At 37.6% G+C, this 19,908-nt stretch overlaps 4 protein-coding genes and 1 non-coding gene across 12 annotated transcripts; 2 read left to right on the top strand and 3 right to left on the bottom strand.

The window, feature by feature from the left end:
- Positions 1-738: 738 nt before the first annotated feature.
- Positions 739-4,400, bottom strand: LOC111312910 (catalase isozyme 1). The gene is made up of 8 exons (XM_022913635.2): positions 4,316-4,400; positions 3,779-3,875; positions 3,139-3,416; positions 2,070-2,846; positions 1,807-1,896; positions 1,338-1,405; positions 1,150-1,243; positions 739-1,034 (listed from the first exon to the last, which is right to left on the bottom strand). The coding sequence occupies exons 1-8, from the start codon at positions 4,328-4,330 to the stop codon at positions 975-977; spliced, it is 1,479 nt and encodes a 492-aa protein (XP_022769370.1). The 5' UTR covers positions 4,331-4,400; the 3' UTR covers positions 739-974.
- A 1,120-nt stretch (positions 4,401-5,520) lies between these two features.
- Positions 5,521-8,456, bottom strand: LOC111311436 (U-box domain-containing protein 15-like). Its single transcript, XM_022910815.2, has 4 exons — positions 7,944-8,456; positions 7,722-7,838; positions 6,950-7,375; positions 5,521-6,745 (listed from the first exon to the last, which is right to left on the bottom strand). The coding sequence occupies exons 1-4, from the start codon at positions 8,298-8,300 to the stop codon at positions 5,690-5,692; spliced, it is 1,956 nt and encodes a 651-aa protein (XP_022766550.2). The 5' UTR covers positions 8,301-8,456; the 3' UTR covers positions 5,521-5,689.
- Positions 8,457-9,914: 1,458 nt separating this feature from the next.
- On the top strand, positions 9,915-12,985 carry LOC111311435 (cyclin-B2-4-like). Of its 2 annotated transcripts, XM_089741353.1 has the most exons (12): positions 9,915-10,159; positions 10,365-10,422; positions 10,516-10,651; positions 10,933-10,989; positions 11,073-11,118; positions 11,188-11,346; positions 11,437-11,562; positions 11,645-11,734; positions 11,828-12,049; positions 12,145-12,246; positions 12,341-12,519; positions 12,604-12,985. In XM_089741353.1, the coding sequence occupies exons 2-12, from the start codon at positions 10,368-10,370 to the stop codon at positions 12,746-12,748; spliced, it is 1,317 nt and encodes a 438-aa protein (XP_089597479.1). In that variant the 5' UTR covers positions 9,915-10,159; positions 10,365-10,367; the 3' UTR covers positions 12,749-12,985. The 2 variants fall into 2 exon arrangements, with proteins under 2 accessions (XP_089597479.1, XP_089597484.1); XM_089741358.1 differs by lacking the exon at positions 10,933-10,989 and having other exon boundaries at positions 10,020-10,159.
- A 161-nt stretch (positions 12,986-13,146) lies between these two features.
- TRNAE-CUC (transfer RNA glutamic acid (anticodon CUC)) lies at positions 13,147-13,219 on the bottom strand. The gene has a single exon. It is a non-coding gene; the product is annotated as a tRNA-Glu (tRNA).
- Positions 13,220-14,018: 799 nt separating this feature from the next.
- LOC111312908 (BTB/POZ domain-containing protein At2g30600-like) lies at positions 14,019-19,599 on the top strand. Of its 7 annotated transcripts, none has more exons than XM_022913629.2 (13): positions 14,019-14,048; positions 14,213-15,112; positions 15,232-15,561; positions 16,143-16,373; positions 16,763-16,924; positions 17,357-17,569; positions 17,669-17,716; positions 17,813-17,871; positions 18,279-18,411; positions 18,493-18,567; positions 18,662-18,742; positions 19,046-19,114; positions 19,221-19,599. In XM_022913629.2, exons 2-13 carry the CDS (start codon positions 14,327-14,329, stop codon positions 19,437-19,439), a joined length of 2,406 nt encoding a protein of 801 aa, XP_022769364.2. In that variant the 5' UTR covers positions 14,019-14,048; positions 14,213-14,326; the 3' UTR covers positions 19,440-19,599. The 7 variants fall into 7 exon arrangements, with proteins under 7 accessions (XP_022769364.2, XP_022769363.2, XP_089597478.1 ...); XM_022913628.2 differs by having other exon boundaries at positions 14,019-14,067; XM_089741352.1 differs by having other exon boundaries at positions 14,019-14,067; positions 14,210-15,055.
- The last annotated feature ends 309 nt before the right edge of the window (positions 19,600-19,908 follow it).

The raw sequence follows: 19,908 nt of genomic DNA, 5'->3' as shown, positions 1-19,908 counted from the left end.
TCATATGATGCTACATGTGCTTGCTGCTTGTTGTTGGATTTTTAGTTCTTATAACTTATCAGGGGGGGTTGTTGTGATAGTGGTTCTAATCCGTATACTTTCTTACCACTTAATTGTGAATATATTTGTGATTGGGGACTAGAAAGGGGGGGTTGCCGACTGACTAATCGAGTTTGTAAGCAACTTGAAAGAAAGGTCCAAGACTAAGCGCGTGACGGGTGGTTCTAACGAGATACTCTAGGCATGCTAACTGGCTGGCGTATCTCTATTTTCTAGACTCTAGTTTTAGTTTTTGCAACTATCCTGGCTTTCAGGACAAGGGCCTCGGTATTTTCAAGCTTCATTTTCCTATCCTAACCTATCCTATTCTATACATTCATTTCTCTTTTTTGACGACCTTAACCTTGAATCAATCAATTTATCTGATGAGTGGCGGTGGCGTCGAACTCGTCTCTGTCTGGTCCAATATATTTGTGAAGCAAAAGCAGTAAGCAGCATGGGTCTGTCGTGAGTTTGAAAGATAGCATAGCCCCCGAGCAGTAACTAGGGGATAGTTACTGCCTCCTGAATAAACAGTGCCAGTAACTTCCATCACACGGGCCTTGATTCAAGCATATGAATAAACAAAGCAGGCTCCCAGCCCAAAGGACAGTTTATAGCCGCGTGAGGTGAGGCATGACACAGAATGCTAACTAGCGAGTAGGAAGGCTAAAGATACAACAGAGGCAAGCATAACACTTAAGAAATGCAGCAGTGCAATTTTAATTCGATCAACTCCCAAGATAAATACCAAGTATTACATGTATAATGCAATCGACATTTATTAAATAGGAGCATCAGCTTAAACTCTCACATTTAGTATTACAATATGGCACAGAACAAAAGGATCAACGGTAAGTTTATGCTTGGCCTCTCCACGTTCACTCCTTGCTCTCACCCTCAGCAACTCCCAAGTATCCAGGTCAATAGTCCATTCAAATGCTTGGCCTCACATTGAGACGAGATGCTAACTTCTGACCCAAAGATTTATCAGCCTGTATCACATGCCAGTTATAAATAACACATCAGTAAGCTAATCCCAAAGATTAGACCTATAAAGCTCACATCCATATATGATTTGAGAAGCACTGAGAAGAAAGAGAGTCAAACCTGAGACCAGTATGAGATCCATATGCTGCGGATTTCATGAGTGACACGTGGATCAGACAAGGCGTCAACCCATCGGCAGATGAATCGCTCTTGCCTGGTTGCAGCAAACCAATGCAGAAAAAATTGAGACTGATATTTTGATTTATCCATTTATTTTCATTTAAAAAAGGCTGAGAACCCAATGATACCTGTCTGGTGCCCAGGATCGGTATCTCTCTCCTGGCTGTTTGAAGTTGTTCTCCTTCTCAATAATGCACTGTGTCAACCAAAAGACTTAGCACGAACATTAGTCTCTCACCAACCAAAATAGTCCAATTTATAGATAATCTTGGAAGCTGAATGCTAAAGTTTAAAGAGACAAACACACCAGAAAGCTTGAACATTTGATAGAAACCAAAAACAAAAAAGAGCAAGTATTATCTCCTACCCTTTCCTATACCCAGAAATAAGGAAAACATGCGATTTTTCTATTGCTTATTGGATGGTGGGAAATTAATAATCACTTTAAATGCTCCTTTTGCAGCTTTTATATCAAAATCAAGCCAATGGTTGAGTGGTATTCGATTGTGCAAAAAAAACATACATATAGGCTCATACAATTGAACAACAAACACCACTTTGATAATCAGACAGAAGAAGACAGTAATAGAAACTGACCTTCTCACGCCTTCCAGTGCAAACAGGAGGAGGGATAGGGAACTTCTCAGCGTGACGAACAGGATCATACCTCGAAGGGAAGTAATTGATCTGAAAAACAGTTTCATTGAATCTGATCAGAACACTAGCCATCATGACTTATAGCTTGCATGTTAAAACTCTATACTGCTTTTGAAAACAAACATATATATCCAGTTCAATCATGAATACATTCCAGAATCCATCATTGTGCTAGGAGAAATTAATAGAAAAGTGCAAAGTACCTCCTCATCCCTGTGCATGAAATTCATAAAACCCTCATGGTGGTTGTTGTGATGAGAACACTTGGGAGCATTGGCTGGGAGTTGCAGATAGTTTGGTCCAAGTCTGTGCCTCTGGGTATCTGAGTAGGAGAAGATACGAGTCTGGAGCAACTTATCATCTGAGTAGTAGATTCCAGGAACCACAATGGCAGGGCAAAATGCAAGCTGTTCATTTTCGGCAAAGAAGTTGTCAATGTTCTTATTCAAAACCAAGCGACCAACAGGCTGCAGGGGTAAGATGTCCTCAGGCCAGGTCTTGGTCACATCAAGTGGGTCAAAGTCAAATCTGTCTTCATGGTCAGGATCTATTGTCTGGATGAAAAGTTTCCACTCAGGATAGTTCCCAGCTGCAATTGAGTCAGATAGATCCTGAGTGGCATGGCTGTGATTAGATCCTCCAACCTTGATTGCGTCTTCTTCCAGCAAGCATTTAACCCCACAAGTGGGCTTCCAGTGGAATTTCACATAGTGTGCTTTCCCAGCCTTGTTTATCAGAGTATAGGTGTTTACACCAGAACCTTCCATGTGCCTGTAATCTTGTGGAACACCCAAATCATCAAAGAGAAAAGTAAACATGTGCAAGCTCTCAGGATGGTATGAGAAGAAATCAAGAATCCTCCAGTTCTCCTGGATGTGAGATTTAGGGTTGGGTTTAAGAGCATGAACCATGTCAGGGAATTTCATTCCATCACGGATAAAGAAGACTGGGAAATTGTTTCCCACAAGATCAAAATTACCCTGAGTTCATATGAAAAGTTTAAAGTAAGAACAGACCAACAAGTTGGAAAACAAATCATATTTCAACAAAGTAATGCATAATACACTCACCATTGGATTCACAAACTATGCCTTAAACCCAATGAAGAAAATTATAAAATATAACATTGAATGAAAAAAATCTTCATAGCATGTTTAACTAATTTAACCAAAGTTACAAGTGCTCTAAACTTTTTTCACTTTACATATTAGAATGCACCAAATGTGTCCCTCAAATGTAGTGACGGAAAGAAGGTGGCCAGTGAACTCTTACCTCTCGGGTGTAAAACTTCACTGCAAAACCACGAGGGTCCCTCAAGGTTTCAGGGCTTCCACGTTCATGGATGACAGTAGAGAAACGTACAATAACAGGGGTCTGAACACCAGGGGCTCGCAGAAAATCTGCACATGTAAGGTGAGAAATGTCATGGGTGACCTCAAAGAAACCCTTAGCGCTGGCTCCCCTAGCATGGACAACTCGTTCTGGAATCCTCTCCCTGTCAAAGTTGGCAAGCTTTTCCACGAGATGATAGTCCTCCAGGAGGATCGGACCTGTCAAATAAAAGTAAAGGATCCAGATTGTCAACAAAATGTGTTAAAAAGTGTTTCAACAAAGTATTTACATTTGATTTAAAAAAAAAAAGGCCAAGTGCAAACCCCAGCCCCCCGCCCACCCAACAAATAGAAAAAAGATGGCCTTTTCGTTTAACATGTACAGTAATGCATAGGATGAGACTACTATATAAGAGATGGTAACTATATAATCAAATAGGAACAAACATAAGCACACCAAAACAAAGAGGACGCTCATTAAGACAAATAACTCAATAAAAAATCATGACTAAAAATCTGACAGTCAATAGCTCATGCATTTCTTCATCATAGTAATAAAAAAGGAGGAAAAAATTATATACCTCTGGGTCCAACGGTGAGTGATGAGTTGTTGTTCCAAACTGGAGCACCAGAATTGGTTGTCCAAAATGGGGAATTGAAAGCGCTGGATGGACGGTGCTGCATCATCCAATTCAGAATAACAAAAATCAAAAGATAATCGCTAAGAAAAGGAAGGATTTTGAAAAGGGAAAATAAAAAGGAAATACAACTGGATTCATCAAGATTATTATAAAAAAGAAGCTTATTTGAAATGCTTTTCACTACTTTGTTCTTGGAAGTCAAACGAATTTCATGATTACCCACCTAATAACTTAGGGGTAAAAAACAAATCATGAAGAATTTATGAGGAAGCGTCGTAACAGAAATCCAATTAACAAAAAAAAAAAAAAAAAAGGAACCCAGCGCGGAATTGAAAGCAACATCAATCAAAGACGGAACACATCATATTTGATTTAAAGAAGAAGTCAGTTAATCAAAAAGAACGAGAAAGTCGAATCAAATCTAGCGATTGATTAATAACCACAATAATAGAAATGGAGAAGAGAAAGAGAGAGTACGTTGTAGGGATCCATGAGCAGAGCGAAGAGCAGGTGAAGGTGGAAGAGAAAGTTCGATACGAAAGAGAACGGTAGTACGTCAATCGGAGAAGCAACTGTTAACTGGGTAATTATTTATATAGCGAACGTGGTATGGCTCGCGATTGTATAACCCTATCTAGACATACAGCGATTATTTCATTTCTCTCGCGATATTCTTGCAATATTCTCACCCAATTTAACGTCTCAATCTATTATGTGATATCTATTCGTTATTATTTTTATTCATACATAAATATTAAACAAATTTAATTTCAAATGGATAAGAACTAAATTTGGGTAAAATCACTGTTTATTTTTGGGTCAAATTTTAACTAAAATAAATTTTACTAATATTTGAAAAAGCTTGAGATATTTCAACCAATTTGAGTGAGAAGAAATTATTATGGTAAGTGAGCCGAGAAATTGGAAAAGCCGCCGATATTTATGGTATCATTGAATTTTTTTATTTATGGTGAAGGAATGCAAGAAAATGTAATCAAAGAATTAAAAATAATTGAGAACGTCAGGGATTGATGGATCCTTATCCAAGATGTGGATTTTTGCTAGAGTCAATTCGTACCCACTAAAGGCCGGAGGTGACATGGACCACTGCCATGATGACACGTCTGCAACAGAGTTCTTGAAACGTGTGTAAAGCCTTTAAAAGCACTCCAGGGTCTGAAGGATTTGTGGAAGGAGTGTGAAAGCTAAGCTGCTACGCTTGGGTAATATGCTGATAAGATTATAGTGGGCCTTGATCTAAGCTTTGCCACAAGACGGCCTTTTGGGCCCACATTCATTAGAAAAACAACATATTTTGTTAAACATTCGTGCATAAATATCCAATGAACAAGAAAATGGAAACGCAATACATGGCGTAAGTAAAAGAATCACATTTTGTTGGCACTTTTTAACCAAAAAAAAAAGGGAGGGGTTGTGATTTTATGTCAATGACTGATATATATATATATATATACATATATATTGTCATGTGATGAAAATTTACTGATATTTTGGACTTGTGAATTTAGTCTACTGACAGAGAAGTGTAGAAAGTTTTGGATGTAGGCCTGCAAATTATATTTTTTCTTTCTTATTACGCTGATTTAATAAAAACTCAAGTTAAATATAACATGGATGCAATACTACAAAAACGAATGCTCCAAGTTACCTACTACTTACAGTTAAATGTTGAAATTTTGAATTAATATTAATGAACAGATAAATATGATAATCTCTGTAGTTATTCAACATGAACAAAGAGAAATGATCGCAAAATGAAAATGAAGGGAAAAAGCTTAATAAACAACTAATTAATTGAGAACTGAGATTGCATGCACTTGATCAGAAGATTTATGGGATTTGTTCAGACTTGCTCATAAGCTGCAAAAGAGCATTTGCTTTCCTCTGTGCTCTATTGGTTCCACTCTGCGAGATCTCAATCAAATGCTCATATACACCAAATTGAAGGGCTGCAAGAATGTGAGATGAATTATTTGAACTCAACTCAAGCAGAACCGAGGTAGCACACTCTTTGTTCTTGGGGGTTCCATCTTTGATAATGTCAACCAGAGTTCTAATGAATGAAAGCTGTCCAATCTCATGCCGACCCTCTGGATGAGTTGCAAGAAGTAAGAAGATGGAGAGGGCCTCATCAACCATGCCCAGTTTCTTGTCCTCCAGTAACAACAGTAAAGGTGGTACAATGCCAGCATCAATGGCCCTGGCCTTATTTGCTTGGTTGAGAGATAAGTTGAACAGTGCAGTGACAGCATCTCTTTTACCTCTAATTGTCCCGTTCTGCAACAAGTCTACCAGTGGGGGAATTCCATTTGCCAGAGCTATTGTTACTTTGTTCTCGTCGAGCATTGACAAGCTAAATAAAGCTGCAGCAGAATTCTCTCTTGACTCCATACTACCATTTTGCAAGACTTCTATTATAGCTGGTATTGCATGTTCAGTAGTTATGAGCTTCTTATTAGAATCATCAATGGATAAATTCAATAGAGCTGTCACAGCATGTTCTTGAATTTTAGAATCTGGATAGGACAACAGCTGCACTAACGGTGGGATTGCCCCACTTCTAGCAATCAAAACTCTGGTCTCTGGATTTTCCTTGGAAAGCATACGAATATCCTTTACAGCCTTTTTCTGCACTTCTAATTGACTGGAAGATAGGTCTTCAACCAAATAGGAGATTTCCTCTCTGTGTTCAACAGAGGAGCCATCGGAAGATGCAAGATCCTCTTTCTTGGGGAGATTAAAGTTGTTCTTCTCACACCATTGTGTGATAAGGTTCTTGAGGGCATAATTTGGCGCTAGTGACAAGTGAGCTAGAGTCTGCCTTGTCTTTGGGCAGGTGCGATGGTTAGAATCAAACCACTTCTGTATGCTCTCTCTTTCAAATGTCTGAATTTGGTTGGAAACAAATGAAACAAAAATGAAATATATAAGTTTCCCATTGCAAAATATGATGATCTAGTTACATATTTCCTAGTTTCATGTTTTTTTTTTCTTCTAGTAGTCGACTCATATCTAATTAATGATGTTATTGTTTTCTGTCATTCAACTGGTTGAAAAGAAGATATAGTTGGAGTGTAGATATAACATTACCTGTCCACTCGCGACAATAACAGGATCTCTCATTATTTCAAGTGTGATTGGACAGAGGAATTCATGAGGGATCACCAAAGAATAGGACTTCACCAACATTTTATTAGGCATGACAGGATCATCAAGAACATTGGTTACTTCCATGCCTAAAATTTGCTTGAATTTGTCGAGGAGTTCTATAATTTGCTGTGTAGACTCTGAAGTCTGGCCTCTTTCTTTAGCAAGATTCTTCACGGCTATAGTTTCTATCTTCAAGTCCTCAACTGTATGTAGATCTAGCTTTTTGGCTAGCCTTTCTATTATGGCTATATCAGCATTCCTTTCATCAGTTTTTGAGGATACTGCCATCATATCTACTGCCAGTTCTATGTCCTGCGTATCTGTTCTTCTCTTAGCTCGGCTTAATTGTGTCAGCATTAGCTCAACCTGAATCACAATAGACAGACTAAATTTTAAAGAAACAAGAAACATATACTATTAGAATGTTAATTACAATATTGTTTTGAATCCTAAATATAATAACAAATCCTGTCAAATAAACTATTACGTATCAAGGTTATATATACATGCATATTAAAGCCCAGTTTCCTTGTCCTAAAAATTATGCATATACTTAACATATGCAAGTTATTTTTGTTAATACTTCAATTAATGCCAACAACTTTATATGGCTAAATGTTGAGAGATTATAAGATGGGTGAAGGCATCAAGTACAGTTTTGCTTAATTTCCAAATAATCCTTCAAAGACAAAGGAAGATAATATTTTCATACCTGCTCCCTCACTTCGACAGATATTTCAAGTTCATCGAAAGGCAACTCCTCCAAAGCTTGGGTTAATTTTTCGTAAACAGTGTGAAATTTGATCATCATAGCCTCACTCTCCAACGCCTGAATTACAAAATAAGGAAAATCTCAGATCAAGCAACAATGAGAATTTCCAAATCAATCGGATAGAAAAGTGATATGAGACCCCAAATCTGCAAACACCCTCACCAGATAAATCTTGCTACCCTCATTGCAAGTTTTCAATAGTTTCTTTGCCAAACGAAGTGCTTTGTTCAACTTTGACAAGCAAACAATACCATTGGCGGTAATCGGGGAACCAAGGTACCGAATCTCATCGAAGAATGGCAACAAAATCTTCATGCGCCTAACGAGGCTGTAACATTCTTTTCTTTGCGTCCTTCGGTAATCACCAAGTCGAGCAACATATTCAATCAGACTCACGGTGTCCTCAACAATATCAATTTCCTCTTGCGCTGTTGGTGTATTCATTCCATTATCCTCTTCCTCCATAGTCTCCCCTGCTCCATCTTCACCATCTCCGTCTCTCTCTCCATCCATTACCATCTGCCGTTTGTGCTAGCTCTTCCCTAGAGAACTAGCTAGGGACTTTCGTCCATGGCTTAACTAGTATCTGATCTTTTGTGCCAGCTGACTAAATAATCCAATCACGGTTTTCTGAAAGAGATGAGAAATGTTTAACATGAATCACCATATGGTGCATGAATGAAGAGGGCTGAGGGAAATGAAATCAAAGGAACATAAAACCCTAGGCCCAGTTTCCATGAATCCTGTGTTTCTTGGTCCGTGGATAATTCCTTTGCGTGCTTTTCGTGTCTGTTACAATAAATTTCGCGCTTAAAATAGAAAATCCTTTTGATAGTTTGTTACCGTTAAATGGACAGCCATAGTTTGCTTGATCTCAAACAATCTTACATGCATTACACATGTAAATCAATCAACTTCCTGAAATGTGAAACAATTAATCATATGTTTTTGCAGTTGACACAACCTTTTGTTCATGGTTACGTGTTTCTTTGTATATATTATTATATATATATATATATATATATATAAATATCATCCTCTACATGTACACACTGGTTTCATCAAATTTTAACAGTGTATACTAGAGTACTAGACTAGACACTTCATAAATTTAATTAGTTTAAACTTCGTATGATCATGTCATTTGTGGTTAAGTATATTTCACACTACGACTTACTTGACTGCTACATTTATATATTCATGGGAAAATCTTAGCCATGTGGTAAAAGAGTGATTTCATTGCATTTCTTCCTCTTTGAGGTACGGTGCTAAAATAAGTATGGATTTATGAACTTTATATGGCAGTGGCCCAAGGCCGACGGCTTTCTCCCTTATTTCCATTTCATTATACTTAAGTTTATAAATCCTTATAAATGGTGAAACAATAAACATACGACTGGACTGCTAAAATTTGGCAGTGCCAGGCTGGCTGCCAAACCCCCCCCCCCCCCACCCCACCCTCTTTGTCGGACGACTGTTCACATTCTTGAAGACCATATCTTGGCATAATCACGAGTCTTGACTTTTTTCAATTTTCACTGCTTCGGCATCACATATAAAATCTCCTACTCTGTCTCTCGACCGTCTGATTGTTGATTATTGAATCATGAGCAAATTTGATTGATGTGGACCCCTTATTAATAATGGTTTTCCCATCATGATGAAACGACCTCATCAAGATCAACGGTAAGGAAACGTGTCAAATGAGTTACAAAAAGAGGGCATTGTAGCCCTTGACAAAAGTAATTGCAAATCATCGGACGGTCGAGAAGACATGTATTACTATATTGTATATTTTTCCAAGCAACGTGGCAGAACATTGCTGGTATGTCATAGAGAATTAGGTTAAAAGCAAGCTGTTGTAATGTTATCCGTTGGAATTAAATAAGACTTCACGGCATAGCTATAGATTCAATGAGATGAATGATTATTATTATATTATAAAGAAAATGCTAGTAATAACAGAATATAAATTTAAAAAAAAAAAGGAAAATTTGAAAGCACATGGTAAGTATCCGTTGAACGTACACAGAACAACGCGACATTTCACCTAGAAGATCTGACGGCTAGAATTTACTAGCCGTTAGTTTTAAAAAAGAAGATAGGGCAGGTGCGGACATATATCCGCCCTTTGCGTCTCAATTTCCTTTCATAATTTGGTCTTTTTCTTTGTGCAAAAAAAAAAAAACCCAAAAGCCTGAAGAATAAGAGAAAGAGAGATCACTCGCTTGCTGTTTCAGGCCTCACTCAAATGTCATTCTTTTGAGTAATCTCTCTGTTCAATTTCCTTTTTCGGTGAAGTGAACATCAAAGGAAACGGGGTTTTAGATTAGAATCTGGGACTGGGACAGATCAACAAGGAAACCCTTTCGAGAGAGGTTCTTTGACTATTTTCTTATCTAATGATTTTTTTTATCGTCTTTCTTTATTGGGTCTTTAAGATTTCTTTCAATTAAAATTTTTTTTAAAAAAAAGTCGGTTGCTTTAATTTTGATTGAAGGAGTCTTGACTTGACGACCTCCGTTGGAGTTTAGGGATGACTATGTTAACTGGATTCTTATTGTTTATAGCTGTTGTTTGTAGAAAATGGCTGGATCGGATGAGAACAATCCTGGAGTCATCGGACCCTCACATCTTCCAGGTGATTAATCCAATCCCATTTTCAGTAATTTCTCTTTTGATGTTTAAATAAATTTTCGAAATTTTAAAGTATTAAAGAAATGCTTATCAAAAGATGGTTTGCGTGCCGGAGGGGGAGGGAAGTTCGTGCCCGCGACTGGGCACAGCCGAAGAGCATTGAGCACAATTAATCGGAACGTAATTGGAGCTCCACCTTACCCTTGTGCGGTCAACAAGAGACCTTTATCTGAGTGAGTATTTTTCTTAAATCCTCTCTCCGTTTGGTAGCTGAGAACAGAAAAGAAAGTAGATCTTTTTGAGTTAGCTATTGTTGGTTTTGTTTTTAATTCCTGAATGACATTGAATAAATGATGCATATGAGGAGTGGGGTTTGCCTTGGTATGCAAAAAAAGAGACTTTCTTTTTCATTTTTGAAGAATAGTTTTCTATTTCTCTCCTTCTCAACTGAAGATTTGTCATCAAGGCATATGTTTGATATTCTTTGTCCTTTTTCTTTTTCGTCTTAATTCAGAAGAAATACAGTCTCTGATAAGATCCCACCCATGCCCCTGCATAGACCAATTACTAGGTCAGTAACTTTTTCTTTTAGATTTAAGATGTTTGTTTTGATTGCCAATCTTGATAATTTTGCTTATGATTCTTTTTATTCAGGAAGTTTGCTGCCCAGATGGCTAACAAGCAGCTAATCAAACCTGAGGTACCATTTTTTACAATGAAAGAATTTTGGTATTAATCACGTTAGATTAATGATTAATTACACTAACAGGAAATAAAGAAATCAGTCCAGTCAGTGCCAGTGCCAGTTTCAAATGAATCTGAAGATTGCACCATCATAGATTTTGATGACCCCGAGGCAAGTAGTGATTTCGATGTGCCGATGTTTGTGCAACACACAGAAGCTATGCTGGAGGAGATTGATCGGATGGTATGTGTCACCTCCCTTTACCGTAAACTCATCCATAATCAATCTCATGCTTTTGTTTGGAATTGCACTGATGCTTTGTCTTCCCTGCAGGAGGAGGTTGAAATGGAAGACGTGGATGAAGAGCCTTTTACGGACATTGACAATTGTGATAAAAAGAATCCGCTTGCAGTTGTTGAGTACATTGATGATTTATATAAATTCTACAGGAAAGCAGAGGTGATTTCATGCTCAATTGCAACTTAAAAAGATTGAGTATTAATCACTTTTTTGGTTGAACTTGTTCATTCAATTTTTGCAGTGTACTGGTTGTGTTCCTCCAAATTATATGGCACAGCAATATGACATTAACGAAAGGATGAGAGGTATCCTCATTGACTGGCTGATAGAGGTAAGCAAAATACTTGTTAAGAGATGAATTAATAGCATCCTGTGATCCTGGTAATTTCAAAATCCATCATTAATGAGCATTATGGAATGACAGGTTCACTACAAGTTCGAGCTGATGGAAGAGACCTTATATCTGACAGTCAATCTAATCGATAGATTTTTAGCTGTTCAACAAGTAGTGAGGAAGAAACTTCAGCTGGTTGGAATAACAGCCATGCTCCTTGCCTGCAAATATGAAGAAGTTTCTGTTCCGGTTGTAGAGGACCTGATTCTGATTTCTGACAAGGCTTACAGCAGGAAAGAAGTGCTTGATATGGTTTGTAATTCAGAATTGTGCTCATAATTTCACTTCTTTTTTTCTTTTATTGCATTGAAGACTCAATAAGAAATACATACAATCTTAATTTGCAGGAGAAATTGATGATCAATACCTTACAATTCAATCTATCTCTTCCTACGCCGTATGTGTTTATGAGGAGATTTCTCAAAGCTGCAGATCAATCTAACAAGAAGGTTCGTGAAAACAAAAACATTGTCATTTTGCATTTTTTATCCAACAATGTTATTAATTGAATCTGAGATGGCTTTACATGTGACTTTGAACCAGCTTGAGCTTCTGTCATTCTTCATTATCGAGCTTTGCCTTGTCGAATATGAAATGCTTAAGTTTCCACCTTCTTTATTAGCTGCTGCTGCTATTTTCACTGCTCAGTGTGCTATTAGTGGGTCTAAGCATTGGAGCAAGACCAGTGAGTGGTATACTATCTACTCGAAAGAGCAGCTTATGTAAGTTTTTCCTCTTTGGTCCTCGGAATTACCAGCAAATTGTTTATTTCCAGTTAAAACTTACTCTTGTCATTTTTTTTGTAGGGATTGCTCAAGAATGATGGTTACTTTCCATCAGAAGGCAGGGACAGGGAAACTTAAAGGTGTTCTCCGGAAGTACAGTACATCTAAGTATGGTTACGCTGCAAAAACTGAGCCAGCAGCTTTTCTCTTGGAGGCTAGATTCTAGAACAAATCCAGCTACCAAGAAACTAACTAGGAATTGAGGGGGATGGGGCACAATTGAGCAACACAAGTTGCCCCTGGGTTTTATGAATAATACTGACTCGGAGTTTGCCCTTTGAATTCTGCCATTGTTTTTATTTTTTGTTTTGAACATAGCCAAGATGTTTGTCTTTTTCTCCTTCCCAGAGAGTAAAATAATTTTTCTTTTTATGTTTCTCAATGGATAAAGATTTTCATTTCATTTCATTTCATTTCTTCCTTTTTTAGTTACTTTACAAGTACTGAATTTTGGTAACAAATGAGAAGAAAAGGATTCGGAGAACAAATACCGGAAACCCCGACAGCCCAACCACCAAGCAGATTTTTTTAGACCAAAAATGTGTTGGTCCTGCAAAAAACATTTTCCGTTGCCGGGACTTGAACCCGGGTCTCTCGGGTGAGAGCCGAGTATCCTAACCAACTAGACTACAACGGATTTACAAAATAATTGTGTACCTTTAATATTCATCATTAAAAGTTCAACAGAAAAAGAACCATTATTGTTTTCATTCTGATTCTTGATTTGCACTACTTCAAAACATCATTGGCTTCAAGGTGCCCTGAATAAAGTGAGTATTTTTAATAGTCTCTTATTGAATGAAACAGATTGCTGATTAGAGAGACGGAGAGAAAAAAAATACACTACAAACTACTAAGCAATAAAATCTATCTCGAGAAAAATTGAATGAGAAAAACAAGTGCGAATCAAAAAAGAGTTTGTCAGCAGACAAAAAATCTGGGTTTTTTACGTGTCAAAGTCAGATTACATCCACAGCTGCCACGCACTATATTCCACGTGTCACCATAACACCAAATTTTAGCCATAAATTCACTTCATTTCCAAATCTTTAAAATTTCTATTTAAAAACAAAATCAGATTCTAAAAAGTCCAACCTGCCAGATTAAGAAGATCCCACCCTGTTTCTTTAAATCATGAGTTGCAGTTTTCCTTGATCCAAAGCATCTCCTTTCGTTTATGGTCCTGTGAAAATTCATTCCAGGTAAATTGAAAAATCATTTAATGTTGTAAAAAAGGATTTTTTTCTGTTGTAATCGAAAGCTATTATCATCGGTGCCCATCTCATGTCTTGTATTTGTCTATTGTGTGGACTTTCGTGGGCTTATTTTAAGGTTATCTTTAGAGATATTTTTTGCGTTTTGGTCTTGTAGTTGGATAAGAATGTGGTGTAGGATCGATATCGAGTTAAAAGCAGGTAGTGGGTCTTGATTTTTTTGTCAAGTTGGACGATTCCAGCGGTCTCTAGGTTCCTCTCAGATAGCGATGTTTGAACCGTTACTGTGCTTTAGTTTTAACCTCCAAAGTTCATCACTTGCCAGAATCTGTTTTACAATGTGTTTTAGATTGATTAATTACAAGCTAAGATTGTTGTTTTCTTGCTTTAATGAAAACTTGTCCTTTTTGTAGCAGATAAAGAAGGTGGTGATATCTCCCTCACTGTCTCATGTTCCTATAAATACCGCTGATTTTCTAGCTAAAGTTTCAAGGGCGTGAAAACTGTTGGTTTTTCTCTTTGGAAAGATTATGGAAAACAAAGAGAAAAAGTTCCTCACGGTAGCTCCCTTTGAGTGTGCTTGGAGAAAGGATTTGAAATTTCGGGAAGCTGGCAGAGGATGTGTAGCATTCGATGCTTTTGCACACAATGATGTTACTGTGGTGTTTAGGGAGAATGTTGGAAGTCAGCACTACCATTATAAGAGGGATAGCAGTCCTCATTATACTGTAATCATTGGTAGCCATAGGAATCGTAGATTGAAAATTGAGGTGGATGGCAAAACTGTGGTTGATGTAGCAGGTATTGGCCTATGTTGTTCTCCTGCATTTCAGAGTTATTGGATCAGTATCTATGATGGATTGATTAGTATTGGTAAAGGAAGATACCCTTTTCAGAATCTTGTGTTCCGGTGGCTAGATACAAATCCAAATTGTAGTGTTCGGTATGTTGGCCTTAGTAGCTGGGATAAACATGTAGGTTATAGAAATGTTAACGTATTGCCCTTGACTCAAAATCATTTGTTGCTGTGGAAGCAAGTGGACTGTGTTGAATACAATGGTGATGAGGAGTTGGAAGATGAACAAATGGGTTATGAGAAGTGGGGACTTGAAAATTTTCTCGAGAGTTGGGAATTATTTGATATGTTCTTCATTGTTGGTGAGGATGAAAGGCCTGTCCCTGCTCATAAGGTTATATTGCAAGCATCAGGAAACTTTTCTCTGAGCTCATCAGATAGAGATGTTGTTCAACTGCAGCAGGTAGCATATCCAATTCTTCATGCTCTTCTTCAATATGTATATGCAGGCCAAACCCAGGTATCATTTATTGTTTCCTCTACATACCCACTGTTTTTGGCATTCTCTATCAGTTTTAAAGATCTATTCTCATTTCCCTTGTCCTAGTTTTTCTTATTTCTTGCTTCCGTTTGACACAGATTTCAGAGACACAACTTAGTTCCTTGTGGGCTCTGAGCTTACAGTTTGAAGTGATGCCACTGGTGAAGCTATGTGAGGAAGCAATGGAGCGGTTTAAAGTAAACAAAAAGTTGTTTGATTCCGGTAAGACTGTGGAGTTATCATATGCAAGTTCTCAGCTCCATTCTGGAGGAACCTTCTCCTCTGGTCTCCCGATAAACATGCAGAGGCTCCAACAATTGCGTTCAACAGGCGAGTACAGTGACATTAGCATTTGCATTGAAGGTCAAGGTTTCATTGCTCGAGCTCATAAAGTTATTCTCAGCTTATATAGTGTCCCATTTGCAAAGGTGAGGACCTCATGCCTCCTATGGATAATGCTGTAGGAAAATGTCCAACAAAATTTCTTAAAATATAGGCATCTCTCTTCTGCTGTTATGAGATCTTGGCAAAAGAAAATGAAGTCTGTTAGATAAAATAAATTGTACTTTCAAAATAGTATATATTATCCAAACTTTACTGAAGTTGTGCTAAGATCTGTTTCTTACCGCTCACCAAGATATTGCTTTTCATTATATTTATTTGAGGTTGAAAGATTTTGGATAAAGAATTTTTTGTTGCTTGGCTTTCTTTGCTGCACCATGGATATGAAATTTTCAATATGGCGAGTTCAAATAGCTTCAAGTCAGATGTAGGTTTTTATTCCAACTTTCTGCATTAAGATTTGCTCACTAGTGCAACTAACATTTTATAAGGAACTGAATAGGCATACTTTTGTTTCATCACAAAATGAGGGGGTGAAACCTTTATATTTCTGTCTAAAAGGAAGAGATCATTGGGCTGATGTCTCCTCTTCAATTTCACCAATTTTTTTGGTTCTCAGTCTGGTTGTGTCAACAACATTTGAATAATGTAATTAGCTTCCCCGCAGATGTTCACAAATGGAATGTGTGAGAGCAGCTCGACTGAGGTTTGTTTACAGGATGTGTCTCCAGCAGCATTGAAGGCTATGCTTGAATTCATGTACTGCGGAGAACTCAGGATTGAGGATACTGAGGACTTTGGTACCTTGTTACTCCAGCTCCTTCTATTGTCTGACAAATATGGAATCTCTCTTCTTCATCAGGAATGCTGCAAAATGCTTTTAGAATGCCTCTCTGAGGTAGTTTACTAATCTATAGCTTACAAAATAATTTGATTTGGTCGTTTTGCTAGATCCATGCATATATTTTTATTGTCAATGTCTCATTATGTCTTTTGTATGAATAGAATTAAAAGAACGGAGAAGTGACTTGCGGTTTTGGAGTTCTGAAAACAAAAGAAGAGACCCCTTTTATAATAATGAATTATAAAATATTGATACCTTTCATGTACATATTACATGCAGGGATGGAGTTCTCCTAATGGAAGATGGTCATACAACAAGTTTTTGTATTATGCACAAGTTTAATGGACGAGGAAGCAGACAATAGGGCTAATATAATTAGTTGCCCTGCAGATGTTCACAATAGGGCTGTTGCTTGTGAAGCTAACTGTTGAACTTTGTTGCAGGACTCCGTCTGTCCAATCCTCCAAGTGGTTTCATCAATCCCATCATGTAATCTTATCAAAGAAACTTGTGAAAGGATACTTGCAATGCACTTTGACTACTGCACAACTGCAAGCCTTGATTTCATCTCTTTAGATGAGACAACTTTTAGGAATATTATTCAGGTGGGTTTTCACTTGTGAAAATTCCTATGCTATCTTAGCTATCTTAGTATGAGGCTGAAGTGCTTTGTGCATAGAGTATAATTTCCAACATGAAGAGAGAAGCTGTGCAGTGATGGGTTAATGATTTATGTTGCTGCATTCTAGCAAGTACATAACCGAAAAGGATTGTTTTACATAATATATTGGATCAAAGTGGCTAGTCAGTTATACAGATAGAGATGGAGAACTTATAAAGAAATATGCTGAACTTTTGTCTATTGCTCTGTCAAGGGTTGCTTATGCTTATTAAATTGCTAGATTTGAGGCAATTATAAATTAGACCCATCTTTTGGTTGGTCTATGCAAGTTATAACGTATATTTAGAGTTGCATACAAAGTATACCGCATGATAAGTTTCCTTATTTCTTATTATAAATTATGGACTTCTTGCAGCATCCAGATCTAAAGGTAACATCTGAAGAAAGGGTTTTAGATGCAATTTTGATGTGGTGCATGAAAGCAGAGAAATTGTGTGGGTGGGGGGTGGTGAGTGAGCTAATGATAAATTCAACTTCAGAAAGTCTGTTCAAGGGTAGGCTTCAACCAGTTAATGACTTGCTTCCATCTGTGCGGTTTTCTTTACTGCCATATCCCCTGCTTAAGGAGGTAAGAAAAGCCTGGACCTTAGGATATGTATCAAGCAGAATGTTAAGAATATGACTATGGCCCAACTATCAACTGCAATTTTTTTCAATGATGTTGCAGTTAGAAAATACCTTTCTAAGCAGGCAGATTTCCTCTTTTGGTGATCTTGTAAGTTTGCTGTTTCTCTTCAAAGAAACCTTTTGGGCATGTGTTTCAATACTTTATTCTGTTTCCTCCAATACTAATGTCTTTAAGATGAAATAGGTTAAGGAAGCCATTAATTATATAGAATGCAGAGTGGCGACCCATGGAAATGACCAGAAGTAAGTCTTCTTCTGTGCTTAATGCATTTTCATATCTTGCTCTAAAGGGGCTTACATTCTGAATAGAAATGTCATTGTCATTATTGAGAAAATGATCATTACAATTGAAAATCTGACACTTAAAGCAGTGAAGAGAAACCAAGTCCACTATAATCTCCTCTCTTTCTTACGGTTTAGCTTGCTTGCCATTATCCTCTCATATTTGTTGTGAGTGCTGCTCTGGCCATCAGAGCAGTTCCTTAGTCATGTTTCATTTGATTCTTTCTGAACTTGTTGATGCTAGACTTGTTGTGGAAGAGTTTTAGATATATCTGCATTCTGTTTGAAATGAATTTCCAAGGAGCCATGGCTTAGAGGCAGTGTTTTTGAGCAATAAATTGAGTAACATTGGTTTCAATTTTGTGTAGTGTAAGATTTCAACATAGGCGTTCCAGTTATAAGGAGCTCCAGTATATATGTGATGGGGATAGCAATGGAGTTCTGTACTTCGCTGGGACATCATATGGGGAACATGCATGGGTTAACCCTGTTCTGTCTAAGGTGGAATTCTCAATGCTCATTATTTTTTCTTTCACTCTCCAGTTTCTGTTCCTTAACCCCCGCTTTAATTACATGCTTCAGAGAATTGCTATTACTGCTAGTAGCCCCGCTTCAAGACACACTGATCCCAAGGTTTTGGTATCAAGAACTTACCAGGTATGATGAGTCAAACCCTTTCAAAGTTTTATAAAAGTAGTCTAACAAAGCATAATGCATTATTAGCTTAACTAAATGACAAGTCCCATGTCAGGGAACGTGTTTTGCTGGGCCTCGTATGGAAGACAGACATATCTGTGCATGGTGGATGGTTGACATTGGCCAAGATCATCAGGTTTCTGCTCTGTTCTTCTTAACCTACTATCCTAAAAAGAACATTAATTTGGTTGAATTAAGTTGTCAGTAATGCATTCATTAGCATCATATGCATTAACTTTCAAGTGTTTTCAAAGGAAATATGGTCTATGACTCCAATAACAAAGAAGTTTCAGGTGCAATTGAGTTTCCATGTCTGTTAGTCTCTTCCAGTTATAGCATATACCTGATTAATTTCATTGCCCCTTAAAATTTCAGTGTATGTCTTAATTTGAGTGAAATCTGGTACCCGTCTTCTAATCAGAAAATGTGGTTAATGCAGCTGATGTGCAACTACTACACATTGAGACAGGATGGCTCCAGGACCTACATAAGGTGTTGGGAATTTCAGGTAAAGAAGATGCTAAGTGAATTGTTTCTTAGATACTTGGTGCTGAAATTAGTGAAAATTCAAACAATGGAAGCAAACTGTAAGGTAACTCTCCTCAACCTTCCAGGGTTCTGTGGATGGAAGGACTTGGATAGATTTGAGAGTACACGAGAATGACCAAACAATGTGCAAGCCCGGTCAGTTTGCATCATGGCCTGTAACTGGACCAAATGCTCTGCTTCCATTTAGATTCTTCAGGGTTCTACTTACTGCTCCAACCACGGATGCTTCTAACCCCTGGAACTTCTGCATTTGCTACCTGGAGCTATACGGTTACTTCCACTGAATAGGATTCTATGTGCATCTGGCGTTTTCCATTATCATTTCCTTCAAGTTTTTCGGTTACTTACACTGAATAGAATTATGTGCATCCGGCGTTTTCCAATATCATGTACGATTACACCAAAATAATTTATATAGTCTAGGACGGAATTTACCTTGTCCAATTCATGTCTTGAAATGATGACTTGACTGCTCTAAAATCTGGCCCTCACTTCAATAGAGGGTTACGCCTTTTTTTTCTTGGTGAAAGGCAATGACATCCTAAAATACTTGCAACATATGTTGAACGAGAATGTGCCGTTCGGCATTCCGTATAAATATAGGTTGTTGTGGATCACTTCGCCCCCACATACGATTTCGCCTTACATATGGCTGAAATAACGCCAATGCTCATCTCTGCACAAGGCAAGTGCATATTCTACACTGAAATCCAAAAAACCTTTAATGGCAATAGAAGTAGACAGTTCTTTAAG

Source organism: Durio zibethinus, chromosome 1 (assembly GCF_047325235.1).
Source record: "Durio zibethinus cultivar Kanyao isolate XHJ-2024 chromosome 1, ASM4732523v1, whole genome shotgun sequence".
NCBI classification, from domain to species: Eukaryota; Viridiplantae; Streptophyta; class Magnoliopsida; order Malvales; family Malvaceae; genus Durio; species Durio zibethinus.
This window is presented reverse-complemented; position numbering and strand designations above follow the sequence as displayed.

Coding starts and splice junctions, on each gene's coding strand:
- LOC111312910 (XM_022913635.2), bottom strand. Junction 1,897..2,069: donor TCATGCACAGGGATGAGGAG/GTACTTTGCACT, acceptor ACTGTTTTTCAG/ATCAATTACTTCCCTTCGAG. Junction 1,035..1,149: donor GGATCTCATACTGGTCTCAG/GTTTGACTCTCT, acceptor CATGTGATACAG/GCTGATAAATCTTTGGGTCA.
- LOC111311436 (XM_022910815.2), bottom strand. CDS start 8,300: ATGGTAATGGATGGAGAGAGAGACGGAGATGGTGAAGATGGAGCAGGG. Junction 7,376..7,721: donor CTGTCGAAGTGAGGGAGCAG/GTATGAAAATAT, acceptor ATTGTGATTCAG/GTTGAGCTAATGCTGACACA. Junction 6,746..6,949: donor TTATTGTCGCGAGTGGACAG/GTAATGTTATAT, acceptor AACCAAATTCAG/ACATTTGAAAGAGAGAGCAT.
- LOC111312908 (XM_022913629.2), top strand. CDS start 14,327: ATGGAAAACAAAGAGAAAAAGTTCCTCACGGTAGCTCCCTTTGAGTGT. Junction 16,374..16,762: donor TTTTAGAATGCCTCTCTGAG/GTAGTTTACTAA, acceptor ACTTTGTTGCAG/GACTCCGTCTGTCCAATCCT. Junction 18,568..18,661: donor TGGTATCAAGAACTTACCAG/GTATGATGAGTC, acceptor GTCCCATGTCAG/GGAACGTGTTTTGCTGGGCC.
- LOC111311435 (XM_089741353.1), top strand. CDS start 10,368: ATGGCTGGATCGGATGAGAACAATCCTGGAGTCATCGGACCCTCACAT. Junction 10,423..10,515: donor CGGACCCTCACATCTTCCAG/GTGATTAATCCA, acceptor GCTTATCAAAAG/ATGGTTTGCGTGCCGGAGGG. Junction 11,735..11,827: donor TCATTGACTGGCTGATAGAG/GTAAGCAAAATA, acceptor ATGGAATGACAG/GTTCACTACAAGTTCGAGCT.